Here is a 22480-nt window from a genome sequence, read left to right on the forward strand (position 1 = left end):
AGTACAGTGCTCTAGGAAACTTACTCAGTGCACGGAAAATAATTTGGGAGACTCCGTAGCTGAATTTTACTAACTGATACTTTTAGGTATGTGTGCGATTCAATGGTTTCCTCTGAGAACTATTTTACGGAGACTTGCTATTAATATCTGTGCAAAACACACTGACATTCTTGAAAAGAAGAAGGGGAAGAAGAAGAAGGGAAAAAAAACTGCTTGAAAGTGACATTTGCGCATTTCATGGAAGATTACCAATACTTTGGCCACTGCTCAGTCTATTCAGTAATAGAAATCCTTCTAATCAACACACAAGTCTGCGATGAAGTCCAAAGTGAAAAGTAATAACTTAAAATATGATACATGAGAAGAGTTCGTATCTCGAGTTAGTGTCAGATCAAATGACTAAATGTACACACTATCGTTAAGGAACTTCTGTTTGGAAAAGAGTTCTCTCTAGAACTATATACCTGATGTCCTCTTTAATAGACAAGAAGGATATCCATCCACTTGTTGTTGTTTTTTTTATTTTTTTAAACTGAATTTTCCAAGTTCATATCAATGGAATAAAATAACGACTTCTCTGAGCATTCCTAGCTCCTTCGTTTATCCGCACTGGTCACGTGCTTTATTCAAGTCAGTCAGAACTTACTTTATTTCATGTTTTTATACATTTATTTCCGTCGTCATTCAGGAATATAGAATGAATAAATCCGACTCTTGTTCATTACTGTCTTGTTTTATCGAAAACCATTCTAAATACAGAAACTCCTCGAGCGAGAGTTTATCAGACCATTTATGAAAAATCTGGATTAGGAACAGTGGATCAGAGGGAGATTAGTAACTCCGAAGTAATCTCCTTATCTGTGTCGTTTTATTTTCGGCACACGGATGTTGCAGATGGCGTTGTTCTTATCCTACGACGTAATGCATGGCCCTAGACTTGCGGGGCGATGGGATCGCACTCGTTGTCTAGCGAGCTTTTAGCGGTGGGAGGTTGCACTAAGCGAGGATGGAAGTAAGGGTGGAACTTTAGACCTGAATAGAGGCCAGCCAGGTGGAGGCGAGACGAGTAAAGGCTAGAGGAGCCAGGATGCACGGCGCCCGCAGAGGAGACTTCTGATAGCGGCGGTAAGGGCATAGTTGTCGTCGTACGAGAACACGAAGGAGATGGCTGAAGGTGACCAGACCCGTTTGTCAACCCCGAGGCTCCTGCTACGATAGCTGCAGCTGCTGTCAGTCCCGTCGGCATCCCTCCGCTAGAAGTCGTTGGCTGTGTGACCATAGACAGGGGAGGAAATGCTGCGCGAGGAAGACCAAAGTACAAACTGGCAAGATTGTTCTGTTGGTGAGATCCCACTAGCGAAGAAATCTCGGCCATAGTCAGCGGAACTGAAGGAAACTTCCACGGTGAAGCTGCTTGACTGGCCATGAACAACAAATCGGAACTGGATGGGATCCCTCCTAGTCCTGAAAAGAGAATGAACATTTTGTTACTCTTCTGTCTCTCTATGTTATCTAGATAACTAAAATTCCTTTTCAAATATGTTATTATCATTTATTTTTATTATTAAAACTCCCTGATTTCTTCGACAATTGTATCTCAAAGTTTACAATTAATTTGGCTACGGAGCAAGTTTTTGTGGGCAGTATTGTTCACCGAACTCAAATGCTGATCTGGTCGGAAGACGGTAATAAAGAATATATAGGATAGAAGGGATAAATGTTAGTTTTGTTTTGTTTTGTTTTTTGCTCGGAACGGTGGGGTTGTTCTTCAGTATTGCTGAGTACTACTCAAAATCATTTTAATTGAAAGACTTTGTGTGGGATATATTTTACAATAAATAAAAAAGAGCACACGGAAAGGTTATTATTATACAGTCTAAATACGATTCAGATAAATATATCGGACGCGTACGTAACGTCATAATACTGTAAATAAAATATATATATATTAGTAGCCAAGGAAATTTTCCCCCCAAAACTCCTATTTACATTGCATTAAAGTTTATGAAATGCATTTGGTTTTCTTTAAAATATTCCGCTGATTCATGTCGCTTTCCATTCACCCTTATTGAAGTCTTATTATTACATACGATATCGATGCCTCTGTACCACGAGTTTTGAATGTCTTGAGACCGATGAGCGGCTACAAGATGACTGTGCTTGCACAACGTTGAGCATTCTTACAAATAAGTTAGTTTACGAGATCGCAGAAAAGTATGAAGGAAGCGCAATTTAATAGTTATCAACCTCCTCACCATCTCTTACTTATTCACAGCAGAATTTGGACTTTCTGAATTCGCTTGACGGTGTCCGTTTATGAACAGAGCGAATCCCATAGATCGTTAAAGAAGAGGCAGCTGCCTCTTCTTTACCTTGGGGTCATGTTGACGCGACATACCCAAACCTGTGCTGGACAACAACGTCGTTCACTCTCTTCTAAGAAAGAAGAAACTCCTGAAATAGTTTGTTCTTCCTGTTAGCTGCATTAATTTACTGCTGTGGAAGAACGGGCAGGTTAATTGGTGCTGTAATTGTTTTACGGAATTTGGCTCGGAGTTGTAGCGTCCAGCACTGTAACAAAACTAAAAGTTGTTTTGGTTCTGTTATAGCGTTACATCATTAGTTTTTGTAAGTTTATACATTTGTTTTGTGCAGCGCTCTTTTTTTAACTGTCACTTAAGTTTTCTACAGGACGATTCTGGTATTGAATTAAATAAACATGTTTAGCGGGTTAAAATTTTATGACAATTCAGTGAATCATAATTCTGTGGATGTTTGTGCGCACACAGTTCCGAATTTGCCGAGTAATCGCCAAATATATATATATACACACTTGTTTGCAATTTTCACTGTCGTGCAATCGGAACCAAGTTCTCTTTGATTAGAAAGACTTGGGTTCTAATTCCGTTTACGACACAAGGTTTCTTATACAGTTAGTTGACATTTTTTAATACAAATTGCAGGCGGCTGATATTTTGCTGTGTTCCATTTCTGTGTTCCAAATCTTGAACAGCTGAGTGGTCGAAAAGAATGAAGTTGATGTTCTACAACATCTACAACGAGATGGTCTAGTTTTGCGCATCTATCCAGGATTGAAATTCAAGCTTTGCCAGACACCTAAGGCACTTTTTAATCCTCTTATTCTTGTATTAAACAAATTTCGCTGTATAGCCTTAAACAGTATCTACTGACAGGGATATCCCTGCAGCTAATTGGGTTCTAGAAAAATCTTGAACTAATATCACGTTCTTCTCCCCTCGTTGATTTCCATGGTATAATTTCAGATAGTTTTCCTATACTTCAGCTATTTGCATGAGCACGTATCAAGAATGACATCGAAAACTGGAATGAACGAGGATAAGGCGCTTGGTATATAAAAAATAACAAAAAAAAATACAGTTTTGCTAAAATTCAAGATATTCTAGAAGTCACAATTATACACCCCTAATTCTGAAATAAACAAACGTTTTCTACTTGTCAGGACAGTTTCGTGTTGCCCGCGTGTAGGGGTGCTTAAACTCCCGCTTAGAATAATGGAAGATTTCACGGGACATGAACGCGCTGTTTGTATGGTGAGATAATGAAACAAAGTGTGAATCAGTCGTCAGTGTCAGTTTCCACACCTCCTCCGTCACGTAAGTCAATCCAAAACTGACATACACAATTGCGACACAGCCGTGTGAAGCATCGGAAAATAAGACAAGGATGGACGTCCAATTTCAGAGGCTACAGCGAAAGGTGTTCGTAAGAAATCGTCAGAAATCAGCCAAGAACCAAAGGCGTATAACTTCACCAAGCCGTGCCGTTTGAGTCTTTCTTCTATCACTTTTCATTGTAGAAGTAGGAATCTTTAAAACCGCGATATAATTCTGCGACACCTTGTGGTAATTCATAATGCTGAAATATTATTATTTTTCTTTTTAAATTCATTTCCATGGTATAATGGAAATTTAGTCCACATTTTTTTTTTTTTTTTGGAACCATTCGCATAATTACAGATAGTTTTCCTATATTTCAGCTATTTGCATGAGCACGAATATATTTACAGGAATAATTTTCAGGAAAAAAATACTGCCAGCCTCATATCGTGGGCCTTAATTCCGTCCATCTGCGACTCGTATATTGCATGAAGCAGTTAAAAGTGCTTATATCAAGCACACAAACATCATTTAGCAAGGACCAAGCTTCTGTTAAGCCTATTCTATGTTTATTTTTTCTTCCCCTTCTAACAACAAAGCAGCTGTATTCAAATCCAATATGTATTCGCATTTCTGCCAGGTTTTTATCATAGTCACTGATGCGATGGCTTCGCGAATTCATTTTTTCAGTTCGAGTGGAATTTAAATCTATTCCTTGACACATCAAACGAAACTTCTTCGTGTGTAGTTAACTCGCTGCAACATCTTGTATTTCATAAACATATCTTTTAAGGTTTTGTTCAGAGGCATTTTTTTGGAACCATTCGCAAAGCTGTTTTAAGGATTATCTTGCTAAGAAATGAAAGTCAAGTTGATTATTGAGAATAGCGACTGATAGTAATATGAACAAGGTTGCCACAACCGGTAATATCACCCATTCTGCTGATGAATGGATGATACTGTTTGTAGCTCTGCAAAGTACAGGATAGGTAGTATGCATTTGCCTATTCATAATTGTTAGAACGTATGTGGTTTTCCTTTATTTTATTAACCAATAGATAAGTTTTAATTACGGTGTATTTAAATACCAACGAACATTAACTGGTCGAAATAGGTTCTAAGCTACAATAGGAATAGAATCTGCAGCATATTCCAATCTTCTCCCTCGTTTGCAATCCTACCCTAGATTTTGGTCCAGTCGGACTGAAAATTTTAGAGAATCATATATAACACAAGAGGCAACTTTTTTCTTTTTCTTTTTTTATCTCAAAACAGTTGAATGCTAACCAGCATAGATATTCTAGGAGGAAGCAATCCCGCTCAACCTCAAATTCATTTTAGTTCGAATCAGCTGAATTTCCTAGAGCACTTTAAGCAACGTAATAAATACTATATTCAGAATTTCGTCGAAATCCAAGACTTCGTATCGCCGTCGATATCGACGATGCCGTTGGATGGGAAAGACCTGGGTTCGAATGCCATCTAGGACGCAGAGAACTTTTATCAGGGATTTTCGACTGCAGGTGACCAAGCCGGTCTCATATGAATGTGATGAGTCTTTTTTCTCCCGGAAACTTTTTTTTTTTTTTCATCCCGCAAAACGTGTCAGAAGAACTCACTTAATTTATAGACTTAATAAACTGGCCTTAGTTCTTTCGACCGTAAATCTAAAGCGAATTGATCAAAATCGGTTGAGCGATGCAACCTGTAGGTGGTGTAAAATTCTTCGTCATTTAAGTTGAATTTGGTTGCATTTCTCGAAGAACTTTCAGCAGTGTAAAAGCAACCACTAATTCTAAATTTAGTCCACATCGATTAAACAGTAAGCCCTGTAGATTTGTCTATAAGAGGAAGAAGAATCAACAACAAGGAGAAAGAAGAACGATCTTTTTTTTTTTTCCGAGTGTCTTCTATATTTTTTCTTTGGATTTAACGTTGGAAATTTGTTGTCCGTGTTTTTTTTTTTTTTTTTAAATACTTCCTATCGCGTAAAAGTGACTGATCAATAATATTGATCATAGAACTAGTTACAGCAGGTCGAATTTGGTCCTTAACGATTTCTATAAGAGTAGAGTTGTTTGGAAGACAAAGAGTAGTCCGTGAGTCGCGTACGTGGCTTAACAGCCACTGCCACCACTTTTCTTATGCATATCCAATTTGCTAAAGGATATCACTCACCGACTTATTAAAATGTTTATTCGCTTTTCAATGGGATCAAGAGCCTAAGTTGTAGGCGCAATTAGCTTTCAGCGTGCGACCGACGAGGAAAAACATTACGCGAATTTTTAAGTAGTTCAAAAAAAGTTGAATTTTTCAAATCTTCTTTTTTTCCTTTAACTAGAAATCAGTTCGGTATCAAGATGGGAGGCGTTACCCATGAAAATAATTTAGAAAATGCTCCTATTGAGGTCATTAATGAATGTCTTTCTATGACCTTCTTGCGAAACGTTTTTAGCTTACAAACTGCAGAACTCTTTTAATGGACCGAATTATACACTGCACAGTGTCAATTTTTTAGTAACAACATTCAAATTACTTTTGGAGAAAAAAAATGCATAAATGATGCTATCCCGATTGGTTACGGAACTTTCATTAAATTTACACTTTACGTGAAACCAAAACGATTAGGTGGTGTATAACAGTCTTGTTCTTAATCCGAATGCCGCACAGATTAAAATAAGAAATATTTTAACGCACGAAACTATCAGAGGTTTGCAGATGACTACCTCGTAAATAAGCTTATACTTACCTTTAATGTTGTTTACAACAAACTATCTTCGGAAGTGGCCGAGCAGGTAAAAATCAAAACTCCACTTGACATCTTATAGGATGTGAGTTCGGATCTGATCCCGTCGCATACGTGTTTACGAAACTCCTTTCGCCTTTAGAAATTTAATTAGGTTTCTCCTTGCTAACACTAGGAATATCTAATTGTCATGGTCAGGTGTAACTTTCGACACCTCGCTTATTGGAGGCTTCAAATAGGAATAAAACTGAATAAAATCCAGAGTACGATTACAAGCTTATCCAAGCACATTTGATTAATACTTTGATTCTTTGATTAATACTGACAATTGCCAGTTAGATGAAGTAGCTGTTTCGGGCAAGTATCGAAGTTCCATATTTGCACCGTTGGTCTCTGATTACGTACAGGCCTGATCTCCTTTGAAAAATCGCACTACTGTCGGGCACGTACGGTATATACTTTCATTCGTTTTCGCTTTGAAAGCAACACGTTCAGATTAAAACAAAACTGTCTGAAGGGGTGGGGAAAGTTATTTTGCTCTGAAGATGGACAAAAGACTACAATTCTTGACATCGTGCAGAGTAAGTGAATATACGTTTGGCTTTCTCTTAATTATCTCTTTAAAAAAAGACCATTCTTGAAATACAACATCTTAAGTAAACCGTCAGTTACATCGTAACTGCATTCAGTTTATAAAGAGATGCATGTGGTTCATACCTGAAGGAAGCCATATTATTGTATTTTACAATGTATTTGTTAAGGCCACTGGAGTGACCGCAAGTAAAGAGAATTGTTCCTTCTTAACCATTATCATCATCCGCTTACGCTTGAACGTCACTCCAAACTGCACCATGCGAGCCTTCGAACCAAATATACATCGAAATATGATGATTCTCCAGCCGATACGTTCGGTGTTTGCTCGATAAAAAACCCGATTTTCCATAAAGCAAAACCCCAACTACCCTCGTGGGACTGGCTAACTAACCTTCACTTGAAAAACCCTTTTAAAGTCTTGAACTCGGGTCTTTCCAACCAAAAGGATAGTTGCCAAAACCAACTGATCTACGAAGGCTCAGGCTTTTTAATAAGGCCTGACAGTAACAAGGCAGACATTTCTCGCCGATTTCAAAAGTGCAGCTCTGTGATATAAAGATATAAAGGGGCTCATCAGGGGATCAGAGAATACCTGATTGGAGATCGTAACAGAAGCAGTTTTCAAAGCGCGATTCTTACTGAAATTAAAACTTCTGCTTTTGTTTTTATGGTATTTGTACTTCCCCCACCTCCGTATTTATGAACGTAAAATCTGCTACAGGAATACCCCGGTCATACGACACATTAGGTTCCAGACCACTGTCGTATGTCGTATAGCGAATCACTGCTTCTTCCCCCTTCCCCCACATTTGTAAATACATGTAATTGCTTAACAACGTTTTTAAGCAGTCATATGTGCTTAAATGACGTAAATAAAGCATTTAGTTACGTCATGTATGCAAATGAAAATTTTAGAATAATTTTCGCAAACGAAACGAAATGGATAACGTGCAGTTGAGAAAGATAAAGTGTAAAATCAAGATTAATTTTGATTTTACACTTTATCTTTCTCAAATGCAACAACAGCAGTGCGAGGTAAATTTAGCCCGGGCCTCTCTCAGTATTCGATACTTCGTCACTAAATTTAATAATTTCAATCTTAGTATGTAATGTAATAGGTTTACGCATTTCTTATTTTCACTGAAACCAATAGCGCCCTTACTTTAATTTTTCTCTGCCATCATTAACAATAAAATAAAATAATATTTTTAAATATCAGAAAGGTGCAATGACATCATAAATAAATCGAGTTTACGAATACTGCGAATCAGTTGCTTTTTCTTTGGCCGTTCCCTTAAGGACTTAGTCGCACTTAATTGGTCTAAGCTGTAAAAGCACATTGCACACCGATGCGATATCTTAATGATCTACAGGGTGTATTCAATAAATAAAGGAAATTTGTGACGCTGTTATGAGGTATGTTATGACGAAGGTATGTTTGTTATGGAAAAAACAAGTTTATATCGGTCAATGTTTGTTCTCTTGACAAATTTTCAACTCGCTATCTTGTAGATTTTTGTGAATGAACTTCCCTTTCTTCTTCTTCCGATCCCCCGTATTTTTAAACGAAATCTTGTTCCATCAGAAAGATTAGAAAACCAAATAGTTCAACCACATCAATGACGTGGGTGAACTGCCAATTACATAATCCGGAAACACTGCTCTAGAGATCAAATATAGATTTTTTTTTGTAATAGTAGTATTTTTTTTCTTTATTTAGTTAGGCAATAAGTTATATTCTTGTTTTAATCCTTATCCAAGTGTAAGCAAACAAAGTTGACGCGTGAAGTATATCTCACAATAAATATGAATGAAACTGTTTCAATCCGCTTCCGATTTCAGTAAGCTGTAAACACCACTGTTAACACGTTTACAAACATCCACATCCATGGAATTCGGATCCACAGTCTGCGGGTTACAAAGCAGAGATTCTATCCGCTCGGCCAACCAGGCTGGTTTTATCATTTCTAATGAAAGTAACGAACAAAATTCCCATATTCTGTATTGCAGCAGAAGAGATCAGCATTTTAACGGCTTCATCCTGTGGTCAGACAGAAATAAACGAACTATCCTCAAAATCATCCTCGGCTCGTTTCGAAACGGACTGCAGTTCTACTAGATGAATGCACTGAAATTATGCTGTTCAGGATACATCTCGCCACATACTATTATAGGACAATCAGAATTATAACTACTATACTGCAATTTACACAATCCAGACATTTTTGCCACACGTTTAATTTTGATTTTACACACACACAGCGGAGCGAACACTTATTTTAATTATCCTCATCCGAATACAATTCAAGATATACGCTCTCACTTAGTGATGCTTATTTTAAAACTTGTACTGTTTCCCTTTCAGTCTTATTAACAATCAGATATCAGCGTCACATCAATGATATATAACATTAAAACATTTAAATGTTCATTCAAATACGTCTCCCACATTTTTGCTTTTGGGGCGAAATTCTTAGTAAAGAGGTAATCGTTAAAAAAAGACGCGGTTATTTTATTTTGATCGTATACCAAATCTATTGGGTTTAGGAGTCTGGTCAATATATACATCATCTGTACTTTTACTGCTACTGAACCAATATCTATGATAGAAGTTAACTCTTCTGCAAATGAACCATGAAGAAACGAATACATACCATTAATGCGATAATAACGGAAATTACGAAATTCACGAAATTGGTATTACGCAACCCAAACACGGCTTATATTTCTTGCTGTTGACCTATCGAATTAACAAGCCGGTAAATTTATGTTAAGAGAATTATAAACAACAAAGAGCATATGGAAGGAAAGTATTGAACTTACCCGATGGTGAAGAAAAACCATACTGATCGGTTGGTAGTTCTCCTGGTCCAAGAGTTCGAAAAGGAGAATAACGAAATGCGTGCTCCCGAAGTAATGTTTCAACAGATTCTCTGTAAGAAACACGAAAAACATTTTAAGTTGTGAATTCAGTATTTTAACTATTCTTGAAAAGTTCTGATGATAAATTACATTCCAATAATGTGTAGACAAACTTAATACGGTTTAAAGAAAATTTTTCTGTACAATTGTTTTTACTCCTATTACGTTATTATCTTTCTAAAAGAAAACAGAACTGTATATCAAAAACATCTTAAAAATTCGAGCTACGGAAGCCTTGTTCAACAGACCAAAAAAAGATGTTTTTCATGAACAGATAATAATTTGTAACTGTCAAAGAAAACAAAAGAAAGAGTCTTTATTCTAATCACGAACCGATATGGTAGACTTGGGAAATTATTCATGTGAAGAAAATGTATCTAAAAAAAAAGATATTATCTATGTTCACACACGCTGATACGGTCTGGGTTGTGTATGTTCGTGTACTGATGCTGTACAAGCATGTGAACAAACGTCTGCCCAAATAGGAACATAATAAGCAATAAATGAAATATTAAATAAATGCTGCAAATAGGAGGAAAAGTAACCTAACATACACACCACGTGGGAAACTTATTAGAATCATTTTATTCAGTGCGTTAACAATGCAGTGCTAAGAGCCCTGACCGGAATATTTGGTGGGTAACACGGTTAATATAGACTATGCATTAATGACCATCTGTGAGTGAAATGCTAGGAATCAAAAATGCGATGGGGTCGTCCATGTATCTATCTATATCCACACATAAAGAAAGCCGCACGGCAGGCCTCCCAGGGAGCCCAGAGAGCCATTGTTACATCGTCTACCCTGCAACCTCACATAATTAGTGTAACGAGTCACGCCTGCCTGTGGGGGCTTATTCAATTAACACAGCTGCAATCCTACCAGACTTCATTGACGAGCCGACTGATGTGGCAGAAGGCAATTCGAGTAAGAATCCGGTCTAAAATCCGGTCTCAAAAGACGTTGCGTGCGAAAACAAAGGTATATAGGTACACTACCATCCTCATCATCTTCATCATTAAGTTTGCAGTTCAGTCACCTCCTATCCAAAACGATGCGTGAGGTTTTGGTTGACGGTAAGGAAGTTGAAAAGCGTCCCGCACCACACATCAGGAGAAAGGAGACAGTGGAATAATCAATAAGCTGAGAACTGGAGTGGGAGGGGTCTGTGATCGGTTGTCTTTCAGGGATTCTTCTGCTGGTGGAGAATTACAAGACAAAAAAGAATAATGTGTCTGACAAAAAGGAGATGAAGAAGAAGCAAAGTGATATTAGAGGAGAGAAGGGACACAAACAATTTGTATCAGAGAAAAGCCTTTCGATTTGAAGAAAATAGTTCGCTTTCTTCTTCAAGTTAAATAAAACTGGAATGTTCTCTTACTTTTCGAAGCTGTTAATTTTAAATATGGGTGAGATTATTTGGACATCTGTATGGTAATTTCTGAATGACACATAAAGGGCATGCGTTTCAATGCATCTAAATATCGACTTAAAAAATTTTAATAATCTTAATTTGTTCATAGGAACCTTTCAAGTTCTCCAATAATTAAAGAACGAGATCTTAATACAGAAGAAAACTTTAATTTCCGTTGGTTTTAAGAATTAATAAGAGATCTGTATTTGCGAAAGTTACATGCTGAAAAAAAAAAAACATGAATGACATTGTTTAATAGTTATAAGGCGCTAACTGCCTGGTTATGTAACAAGGACTCACTCTGGGGAGTTGTTTGGGTATCGCCTGCATCACTTTTAGGTAGAGAGTGTCCAGTTTTTTTTTTTTTTTTTTTTTCATGGACCAATGAGATTCTGAAACGTTTCCTATATATATATATATATATATATGTGTGTGTGTGTTCTGGTAAAATACTGCTTTCTACATATATATATATATATTGCATTAACCTAGTACATAATTTAAATACATCTTTTTTACAGTATTTTAATCGTTTAGATTTAAAACAGAATCGTTTTTATTTCTGAGTATCACGTTCCCAGATCTGCAAATAAAATGAATTTACTTCCATACACGGGTTAAAAAAATAACTGTCCTTTATTTGGTTTATTGGCTTTCAGCCAAAAAACCAAAGGTGTGTGCTCCTTTGAATCGCTCGTACTAAGATGTCACATTAGAAGTAGATATGTCGTGAACACCTACTAAACTATTGCACATTCTTGGGATCACAGTTTCGTTCACTTGAAATATGTAATTTTTATTCCTTCATTATTAAATATATTTTTTTAAAAAAATGAATAGAACCTGCTTATTTCATATGATTATTGAATAGCACCAAGTGAACGGACATGTATCGCTGATGTGGGTATGCACACTGTTGCCGCACTAAAAAGTAGTATATGCGTGCGTTTTCCTCTCAACCTAGTGGTGGTGGGGTAGCAATGCTACTTTACTAGGAAATTATTGTAGAACAAATTGGTTTCTAGTTGCCTTCCTTGTCCAATAACGTTCTACATCTGTAGATATGTGTGTTCACCGAGACAGCTTGCCTGTTTTTAGGGGACGAAAAATCCAAGTTTCCAAATATTTCTATCCCTGCATATGAGACTGACTGTCTCGTGTTTGATTGAAAATCCCTGATAAAGAGTTTTCGCTCACTCACAGACGAGATTCGAACCCAGGTCTTTCCTGCCAAAAGGCTTCGTCGAAAGCAGCTGAGCTAAAAGTAGTACAGTGTTAAATTTTCTGGAAGTTTCCTTTTCTCAAAGTGAAAGAAAGAACATGAAAATGTCTGAAGAGATAGCCGATCCAGACAGGGGCAATATCCTAAAATATCAAAGAAAAAGAGAAAGATGGTTTCCTTTTATTTGATTTTAATGTTTGTATAACACCAAACTGTTGTATTTTGACATACGTATAGTTGCTTATTTCACTTGCTCCTTAAGGATGACACGAGCTTAAGGTATTTTGCAAAAACCATAGGACTTATTCATTCACGGGTATGACAATACGCATGCGGGAGAAAATATCTAAGTAGACATATGTTAGTCGCTAAGTCTGGTTTTGTTCTTACCCGGCGTTCAAATATGAAAGTAATGGATGGGGCAAGTAAGATCTCTTTGAGAGAGGAAAACACTGCTGAGCTCTCTTTCTCCAAAGGATTTGAATCCTTCATTGAATATCGAAAGGAGGAGGGCGGGAAGCTTCAGCAGAAAAATAAATAAATACATCCTAACTGTTTGGTGGCAGAACTTGAATCCTACTGAATTCTAGTCCAGTGGTTTTTCCAAGCTGTTAACATTTAAACCTAATTGACAAAAATAGAAAATATCCTTAGCTAAAGATAATTTAAGAGGTAGCAGACATTTACTGGACAAATTTGCGTGATTTATATCTTTTATTTAGTTCTTTTATTTAGTTTTATTTTGTGTAAATTGATTTGATAAATTATGCTGAAGAAGGATATGGTCACTAGAGGAGAAACGACTTGAAATAGTTACTTAACTCGAAATAAATTAATCTCGAGAGTGTATAGAAGAAAAAAAAATGTAAACTACGCATTCCTTACTGTATTCTTCCCTTTGAATAATAAACACTTTTTTTGTGTGTGTGTGTGTGACAGCTCTGAGAAGATCTAAAACTGTTTTTTACATTCGACAGAAGGAGTTAAAAATGTGCCGAATTTATTGCCACAGAAACGACTGCTGTTTCACTTTGTTGAATGTAAACGTTTTAAAAATACTCTTAGACAAGAATCAATACCATATATTTGATTTAGATTATTTTGTTCTGTTCTGTAAACGCTCGAAAAAAATGTGTTTGTTTAAACCCAAAATAACGAAATTTAACAAAAAAAAAAAAAAAATGTTCTCAGTTGCCTTCCTGCAACAAATACGATTAAAGAGTAGATCAAGAGGGCTAGAATAACAATTACTTTTCTAATTTTAGGATGAAAAATCACTTATGGCAGACTCTGCCAATTACATCAACTACAAACTGATCCCCTATTCAATCAGCTCAACGGGGGGGGGGGAGGAGAAGAAACACTTTATTTATGACGTTCGTGACGGTGTAAAACCGACGACATTTGCAGAATAACAGATGAGCACGAAAGTATGCACCATGCTGCTCACCCTGTCATCAATAAGACATCTAAAAAGATCAAGGGTTCAGCCAAGCAAAGCATTCTTTTGGTTGCGACACCACGCAAGAGCGATAAGAATCGTTAATTTGTGCCCAACTATTGGACAGCCATTATTCTGGCTATTGTTAAGATCCAGTTTTTGTCAACTCTTCTACATGCTGGCGGAGATCTTTGATAACCACAGGACACAGGTAATTTCTTATGCAAATACATCAATATTAGGATCTGAGTTCATCCGCCTAGAAATCTGTTAGTCCTGGTAATCTTCAATCTCTCGAATAAGATTGTATCTGGTGCGTATGTTCACTCGGGTAGCAAAAGCCGCATGTGTTTAGCTCACTAATGTGGACAATATTCCCAAATATATTAACTTAACATTATTACTTACTCAAAGTTCCTATAGAAAGCTACTGGACCATTTCGTTTATTTAATAAAAAAAAAAAAGGAAGTGGTTTTGAGTGAGTTGGGAAACAAGATAAAATTTTGCAGCTTTAAGGGCTCATCCATAAATTATACAATACATTAGTCAGTTGTGTGTGTCAGTAGGTCGTGAATCCGAAAAACGGCTGTTGGATTCAGTTTATAACTGGAAGCTTGAAGACGGTCCGTATATCGTTCCTATTTTAAATGCAGCAGCTCCGGACCCTGTATTTATTTATTTATTTCATTTTATTTTATTTTTATTATTTTTTTGTAAATGACTTTCTACTGAACATAAGGTTGAAATTTTCGCTATCCTGTCCTCCTTTATAACTAATTGATAATTATAAATAAAGTTGCACTGTGAGGGGCTTTACATTACGATAAAGAAAATCTTGTTGGAATTGTGACAATTATAAAAGAGAATGATGTCAGCATATTTTATGTGAGATCAAATTCAACACGTGATAATTTCAAACAGATTTTAAAGCAATAAAAGAAATTGAATGAATTTTGCTTAAAGCCGAAGATAAATCAATAAGAATACAAATAATAATAATAACCATCATGAGTTAAATTCTTTAAACATTATCAACTCATGATAGTAGCTTAGTTATTAAGAATATAACAAATTATAAATGATTTGTAATTTTAATTTTAATGATATTTTCATATCATTAAATAATAAAAATTGGTTCTTTTAATATAAATACACAGAATATATAAAAAAGGAAATATTAAATTTTATAGTTTGGGCACTTTTAATAAAAGGACAGGGCATTCGAAATACCATTAAAATCAAGACGCAGGAAAAACTTACGAAAATGGGACGCTGTCAAATTATTGATACGAACGTTGCCAGTTAGGTCACTTGCTGTCAGTTGCCTAATTTATGTTGCATCTCACAATGAGGTTTTCTAATTTACGGATCGCTAAACTTGTGAAACAGAAATAAGTAGGCTTTATCGTGTTGTCTGTATTTGCATCCGTTTGTTTGTTTGTTTGTTTGTTTGTTTGTTCTTCTACTGAACATCTACTACTCTTCATTCCCCCCTTTTCTTTTTCATTCTTGTCAAGAGCCAAACCCCGTTAGGTATTATATAAGAGTTTGAAATTAAAAAACGAACTCGGGAACCCCTAAGAGTTTGCACCCCACACCTTGAAAAACTCTCTGTGCTATGTCTCGCCTCTAATGTGAAACAGTTAATGTTCGAAGAAGGAGTGAAGCTTATACATGCCGAAATGCAGGCTTATCATACTGGATACTAAGATAATATAACTGATAGTTGATATTCGATGTTTCATAACATTTCGAATATCAACTATTTTTAATTGAATTTGCTCATCTAGGGACTGTAACTAGTTACAGTCCCTAGATGAGCAAATTCGATTAAAAAATGTATAATACTTTCATGTGAAACACAGCGTAAGCCATAATATGGTATTTTACAAGTAATTTTCTCAGAGAAGTCTGTTAAAATAAAAGCTTTTTATAAAAGCAACCATTGGATTGCAAAAAGTATATACTTGCTGGTACGCAGGACACTAGATCTCCTGAAAACTGAAGCCTATTTGGGGAGAGGGAGGGGGCTAAGCTACACATATTGTCAGAGCATCAGTTAATATCTGTGTGATACGTTACAAAGTTACATGCGTACGTTTGGTATGCTTCTCCCAACTCTCATGACATCTCTTTGCCTGTATTCCTCAAGCAAAGAGATGTCGTTGAGACATCTCCTTGCCTATCCCCCCATCCCTCTGTCTGTGTGCGATGGCTATCTAGTCAAGTATCAAACTAAAAAAATAAGAATGCTTAATTAAAATAGCACTTTGTTAAATATCCTAATTTGACTCCTATAACAAACCACTTTACCTTTCGAGGTCTGTAAGACGAGAAGAATCTCGGAAACCTTTGGCAAAGGGATTACTATCAATCTTTAACTTGGTTATCTGAAAGAAATAAAATTGGCTGTTAGTGTTGTACTTGGTGATAGAAAAAAAAATATCAAGCTAGCACAGTGGATTGGAAAACAAATCATAAAATATAACAAAACAGTGCAGTTTTGGATTCTCCAATATAATCAGTTTGTAATTTCGAAAGAAGTTCCTGTTAAAGCCAGGAGATGGCGCTACAATGTTCTTCCGGATTTTATTTAGTTTCTATTCCATTTGCAATGATAGCTTAGCACACACACACACACACACACCGTATCTTTGAATTCTCTCAGAATTCAGGGCTATGAGTATTAAGCAAGTCGAAAAAGAGATTACTTTATTTTCCCCTCTTTTTAAATAATTAAAAATAAATATTTACAAAAATGCATTACGTATCAATAAATATAAAAATAAGTTTTTACAACATCACTCATATTTGACTGATATTTGAAAGGTTCCAGCCTTTCAAATATCAGTTAATTCTGAAGAAACAACAATTAATAAATATACTAGATCGTCTGCTGCCAAAATATAATGTGCATCAAAATAATGAAAAAGTTCTGGTATCTGTGCGCCTTTCCATGAAGTTTTAAGAAGGTTTGAAGTATAAGGAGTTCTTGAACTACATTTGATCTCATTGCATAATCTGTGATTCAGAAATTGTTTCATCTTCACCAAACACTGAAAACAGTACTGCGTGTGTGTGTGTGTGTGTGTGTGTGTCATTTTATGGCAGGATAACCTGGGGCCCCACGTACACTAGATGCATCTGTATGCTGGCAAGGAAGATCTTGCCAACTTCGAAAGAAGTGCTATCATAGGATGCCCTTTCACTGGGTCTGTTCGTTCGTGCCATTAGTAAAGTAAAATATTGCATTGCTCAAAAACTAGACAACATTATCAACCAATGGAAATGTGAGTGCCAACTCGGCCAGCAAACGCACAGAAATATCCAGGATGCTAGTACCAAGGGACTAAAGGTTGGTCGAGAGGGTGGCAGGAAATCACGGCACTCGATGCGGAAACGATCAACAAGAATTGCAGGTCAGTAACAGCACTGCGTAAAGAGCAGCAAACGTTCGGTTTCTACAGAAAGGCAGCCGCGGATAAGTCAAACTTACAATAACCACAGGAAACAGGGGTGCAGATTGCACTGTCGTAAAAAGAGTCGTGACTGTTCCGTATAGCTTTGGAAACGTGATACGGAGCGGAGGAAAAAGCTACTCTTTTTTCGGATTGGGTGGGTGGGTGTGAGTGAAACACCAAATACTGAAGTGTATCATACGATGAAGTTTGTCGACAGCGTAATATTCAGTAGTTTTTTTTGTTTTGTTTTTTTCTGATCCTTAGCTGCAATGTCTGGAAGGAATAACATAAATTGGTACACACCTCCGAATGATGCAACGGGTACCTCATTGTACTGTTTTATGGAACAGGTCCGTGATCTTTTGGTACGTTATGTTTCAAAAGACCACGGAGATGTTCCATGCACCACGAACTGAAACATCGGCTGTATATCGGTGCATATAACAATGTCATGGTCATAGTGAAGGAAAAATAGTTCAAAATACCTGACTGATCACAAAGTGGTGGCGAATATGCTTGGAGGGAGGAGGGGGGGAGCGGTGTAAATCATGACTGAAAGGAACTCCCGCTATTGAGCTACGTGCAATTAAGGTTTCTCTAAAATACAGCACTGCTCAAGTATCTATTTCAACAAAGTGTTACGTTACCCCAGTTGTTACAAGGACAGGCGGATCATAACCGACTTGATATTCTGAAGTTTGCACGCCGCTGACGTTATTAGTGGGCTCAAGTCACTAAATAACGTTGAGTGTATTTAGTGATGTACAGCCCAGCATTATTAATATTAGTTAACTACACATAACACAGTTTTTATTCTCAAAAACAAAACTCTCATTTGTTAAAAAAAAAAAAAAAAATACCAAGAAGGCATGAGATTTGCTGTTATTTCAAGTTTCTACTTTTATCAGTATTATTTTTTACTGTTTTATTATCCTGCGGCTATGATAATGTTCATTTTTTGTTGTAAACAGCTTACATTGTTAACAAGTAAAACAACGTCAGCCAAGTAGCCGTTTCTAAATTGCTGACAGCCTCGTACCTTCTCAGTACTTGAATCACTTATTTTTTCAGATAAAATAGATCACACAGTCGACAAATAACTGGTCAGAATTGATTGAACCATGTGATCAGTTGTGGTATATGATGAATTCTATTTTCCTCCTCCCTCTTTCTCCTTAACATCTGCCTTATGTGTTGGTCCGATTGTGCCGAAACAATCGGGAGTCTTAAGTAATGTAACGAACACCTACATGCCAAATTTGTTCGAAAACATTTGAATGATGAGACCATTAAAAGTGTTTGCAAAGGAGGAGAGACTCTCCTGTCCCCTAACCCCTGCCCCATTTAATAGGTTTCAAATTTTCAAAGAACCTCAAAGCACCTTTCGGTTAATATGCCAAATTTAGCCGAAATCGATTGAACGATAAACTTATTCATTAACTGCATTTACTCTTAAATTTGTCAGACTATGTTGTGTATCCCTGTTGGATAAAAGTGACGGTCTGATAATATTCTATTTTGAATTTGTGTTCAAGTCGAATTTTGACTGTAATGATTCTTGTAGCGATTGTTTCGACAGCAATCCCAGCAGGAGCCATACTATCAAGAGCCACTCTAGTCTGACGCTTAAGCCAAGTAGCCTGTTAGCGTCCAACTTCTCATTTATCTTTTATAAATTGACTTGAGTAAATGGGAAATATCAATGTTATTGAGTTGACGAGAAAACACCGCTTGCTCATAATGTATCATGATGTAATGACGTTCTGCACGCTATAACGTAAACGCCATTTTTTTTTTTTTTAAATAAATCGATTAGGCTTAGTCATTGTTGGTTTTATCACTTGTATTCTCTTCGAACTCACTATATGCAAGCAGTATTTGGTTATTATAGTCTTCCTCCAAACTCGAAGATCATTGCGTTACAGTTTATTCGCATCAAGAGGTTGATGCGAATAAACCTCCATTTCATCTGTTTGGCCATTATACATAACCCACACCTCGTTATTGGACTATAAGAAATAGTCGAATATGTTTAACGAAATTTCTAGTGAATAAGCCTTTCGGATATTTAATGTTATTAATCACAAGCTGTCAACTGATATTAAAAGAATTGAGAGGGGGGAAGTAATGTTTGAAGTAATTTGAATCATTGGCTCTGCTCTAGATTCTTTTGATGCATGTAAACCTGTTCAAAATGACCCGATAGCCCTCTTCTTCTAACTAAAACCATCCCATCCCACTTGGATCGATAATTTACGTCCATTAATCATATTGGGATTCATCATATTTAAATTGTATAGCAAAAAGACGTTCATTACGTCTATTCCATTTGCTAGTTTGGCTTGCACGTAACCTTTCACATTTAGCTCGGGATTTGATCCTAATTGTCAGTGGCGAATGTTCACTAGATTATTAGAATACAAAAAAAAAAAAAAAAAAACGTATATTAGAGTAGAGATTTGTCTAATGTTATTGTAATTAAATTGTGTAGAAATATTTCGACACAATATTTACAATATCTTTCAAATTACATTTTGATTTTCAGAAGTGATTCATATGACGCATAAACAGTTGATGACAGCTATTATTTTTGGAATTAACACTTCCGCATCGAACGCTATGAGACCAGTGTTTTACGTCTGTGAATTGCGTGTGTTCTTCTCTTGCCCCTTTGCCTTGCTCGAAGACCATCCCGAATTTTCCGAGTCAAAACCCTACTACTTATTCAGACTAACTCGCCTTCAGTCTTTATAAAGGTTCCTCGCGCATCTTACACGGGATTGGATTCGCATGTAGGTCTGCTACGAGATCAGTGCTCGCTAAATTTTTCTGAAACTCTAAAAACGTGTTCCGAAACCAAAGCAATAAAAAAAAAAAAAAAAAAAAAAAAAACGATGAGTCCTTTTCCTTCCATTGGCAGCGAGCTACATTTGGATAGATATAAATAAAGCATTAAAAAATATACAAAATACACAAAAAATAATAGCACGACAAAAGTAGAATAAACTGACAATGACATATAGATTACAAGAACGAAAGAACTTTTTTTTGGAGGGGGGGGGGGGGGGAAAGAAGCAAATCAAAGATTGAGAAGCTGACTAGTAATGGCCACAGCTGCAACGAAATCATGTGAGAAATGTAATTTTAATGTCCACGGATTTATTAATGAAAAACACGAATTCCTCTTAAGATTTTTAATTTAAGTTTGGCATGAGCTATGTGTGGAGCTGAAGAAAGTGTAATTAACTCGAGAAAGAGTCTGCGATGAACGAAGGAAAAAAAAAAAAAAAAAAAAAACATGGTTTACGCTTATTGCAAGCACCTTATCTGCTCTTATGTAAACAAAGTCGGAAAAACTCTTGTTATTAACGAACAGCGATAAATGAAAACTTTTTTTTTTCTTCTTTTTTGGAAACTAAGTTAATTTTTATCTCATTAAAGAAACTTTACAAGTACGCAGGGGGGTAGGGGAGGGAGGGAGGCTCCTTTTAGTGAGATTTATTCCCGAGATTTTAAAAGAAAAAAAAAAAACGGTTGATGGAGAAATGTAAGTCAAAACCCAATAAATGGCTAAAACGAAAACATTTATTGATTAATTTGCGTTTAAATTAATACCCAGAAAAGATTTGAGGGGAAGCAGTTGTGTGGAGATAAGCATATACATGTTATCATTTACACGCGATACTTTGAAGTCGCCGCCATCTGTTACAGAACGAGTTTTATTAATAACATTTTCCTGGTGAATGGAAATCCCGACCCCTCCTACCAAGTCTTCTCCCGAACAACTCCTATTGTCGCCTATCGCCAGGAAGTTTGTGTCAACATTGGCGATCAACCACGCAATCAGCAACTATAGTGAGGACAGGTACATAACAGCAGTCTCTATGACAACGGCTCTGTGCGTGCCTAGTGGTGTCGTGCTAGCAACAATTTGTCATTTTTTTTCCCTTAATCATTGTGTCATATGAAAAGTTTAAACTGGTATATTCTGGTTCCTATTTGTTTTTAAACCTCGATCTGTTAGATCTTATGTCTAATTCTGAATTGATGATGTTAGCGGTTTTGGATAGTGATTGCTAAGAAATGGATATTCTCTAATAACAATAGGACTACGACAATTCAGTGTTCTCATTAAGCCTAATTGTCTTTAAACTTGCAGGGTAAGAGTTCTTGTTTTGAAAGTGTGCCGGTTTTTTTTTTTTTTTTTACCTGGAAATTCTCTCTTACATAATGGCTTCGGAGGGGGGGGGGATAAGGGGATCAATCTTATCTGACAGTAGGCGCGGGAATCCATTATATATGACATTTTGTGACAAGGGGATGGTCATAAAACTCTTAAAAAAGTTACGTAATTTATGGATGAGTCCTATTATACTGAAGCATTTTTTTCTCTTCAACTAAACCTACAAAATCATATCCGAAAACGTATTCTCATCATCATATGTTAATAAACGAAGAAACATACACACGCACATGTTAAAATTACCTCGGTATTAGCAACAGAAATGGAAAATATATACAGAAATTAATAATGACGCTGAGGCGACCTCAATAAAGGTCGAAACCGGTCTGAGTAGTGATCCTTCCCATAACGCATAGCACTATACACATCCGAAAGCGAGGGTGCTTTGCATTATGGGATACTAAAGCTGGTGCGAAGTCAACCGAGTAGCGTGGTTGTGAAGATAATTCATCGCAATGTGGAACATAGTTTGTTGTATCCTGGCAAAGTATGACCGTAATATCTGTAGTTCTGTCAAAGTAGTATATTAGGCCTGATTAAAATTAAATTAATCATTTTAATAATAAAAATTCACAACTGCTTATTTGTTCCGTTAATAGCCTATAAATAGGATTGATGTTGAATAATAAAGACGCCACCTATAAATTCTTCGATATATTTTACACTGCTTTAATAGTAATTTGATCTAATTGAAATGAGTGTCGGTCTGACAGCAGTTCGAAAACTGTTTCGACTTCATACTCCTATGGGGAAACAAATATTGGTTTCACATTCACTTCTGGTTTTCACTCCTTTCC

At 36.4% G+C, this 22480-nt stretch overlaps 1 protein-coding gene across 2 annotated transcripts in view; it reads right to left on the reverse strand.

Moving 5' to 3' along the window:
- LOC150096634 (T-box transcription factor TBX20-like) overlaps positions 1-22480 on the reverse strand; it is a 93403-nt gene that overhangs the window by 13443 nt on the left and 57480 nt on the right. The window contains exons 4-6 of one of the 2 annotated variants that reach the window (XM_090408437.1): positions 16293-16369; positions 9802-9911; positions 589-1464 (exon numbers count right to left, since the gene is read on the reverse strand). In XM_090408437.1, the coding sequence (XP_090264563.1) occupies positions 932-1464; positions 9802-9911; positions 16293-16369 (720 nt within the window). In that variant the 3' untranslated portion in view covers positions 589-931. Of the gene's footprint in view, positions 1-588; positions 1465-9801; positions 9912-16292; positions 16370-22480 lie in introns of those variants that run through there. The other variant, XM_090408438.1, reaches the window with a different exon arrangement.

Source organism: Typopeltis vanoorti, chromosome 18 (genome assembly GCF_054136105.1).
Source record: "Typopeltis vanoorti isolate ZY-2024b chromosome 18, IOZ_Tvanoo_1.0, whole genome shotgun sequence".
NCBI classification, from domain to species: domain Eukaryota; kingdom Metazoa; phylum Arthropoda; class Arachnida; order Uropygi; family Thelyphonidae; genus Typopeltis; species Typopeltis vanoorti.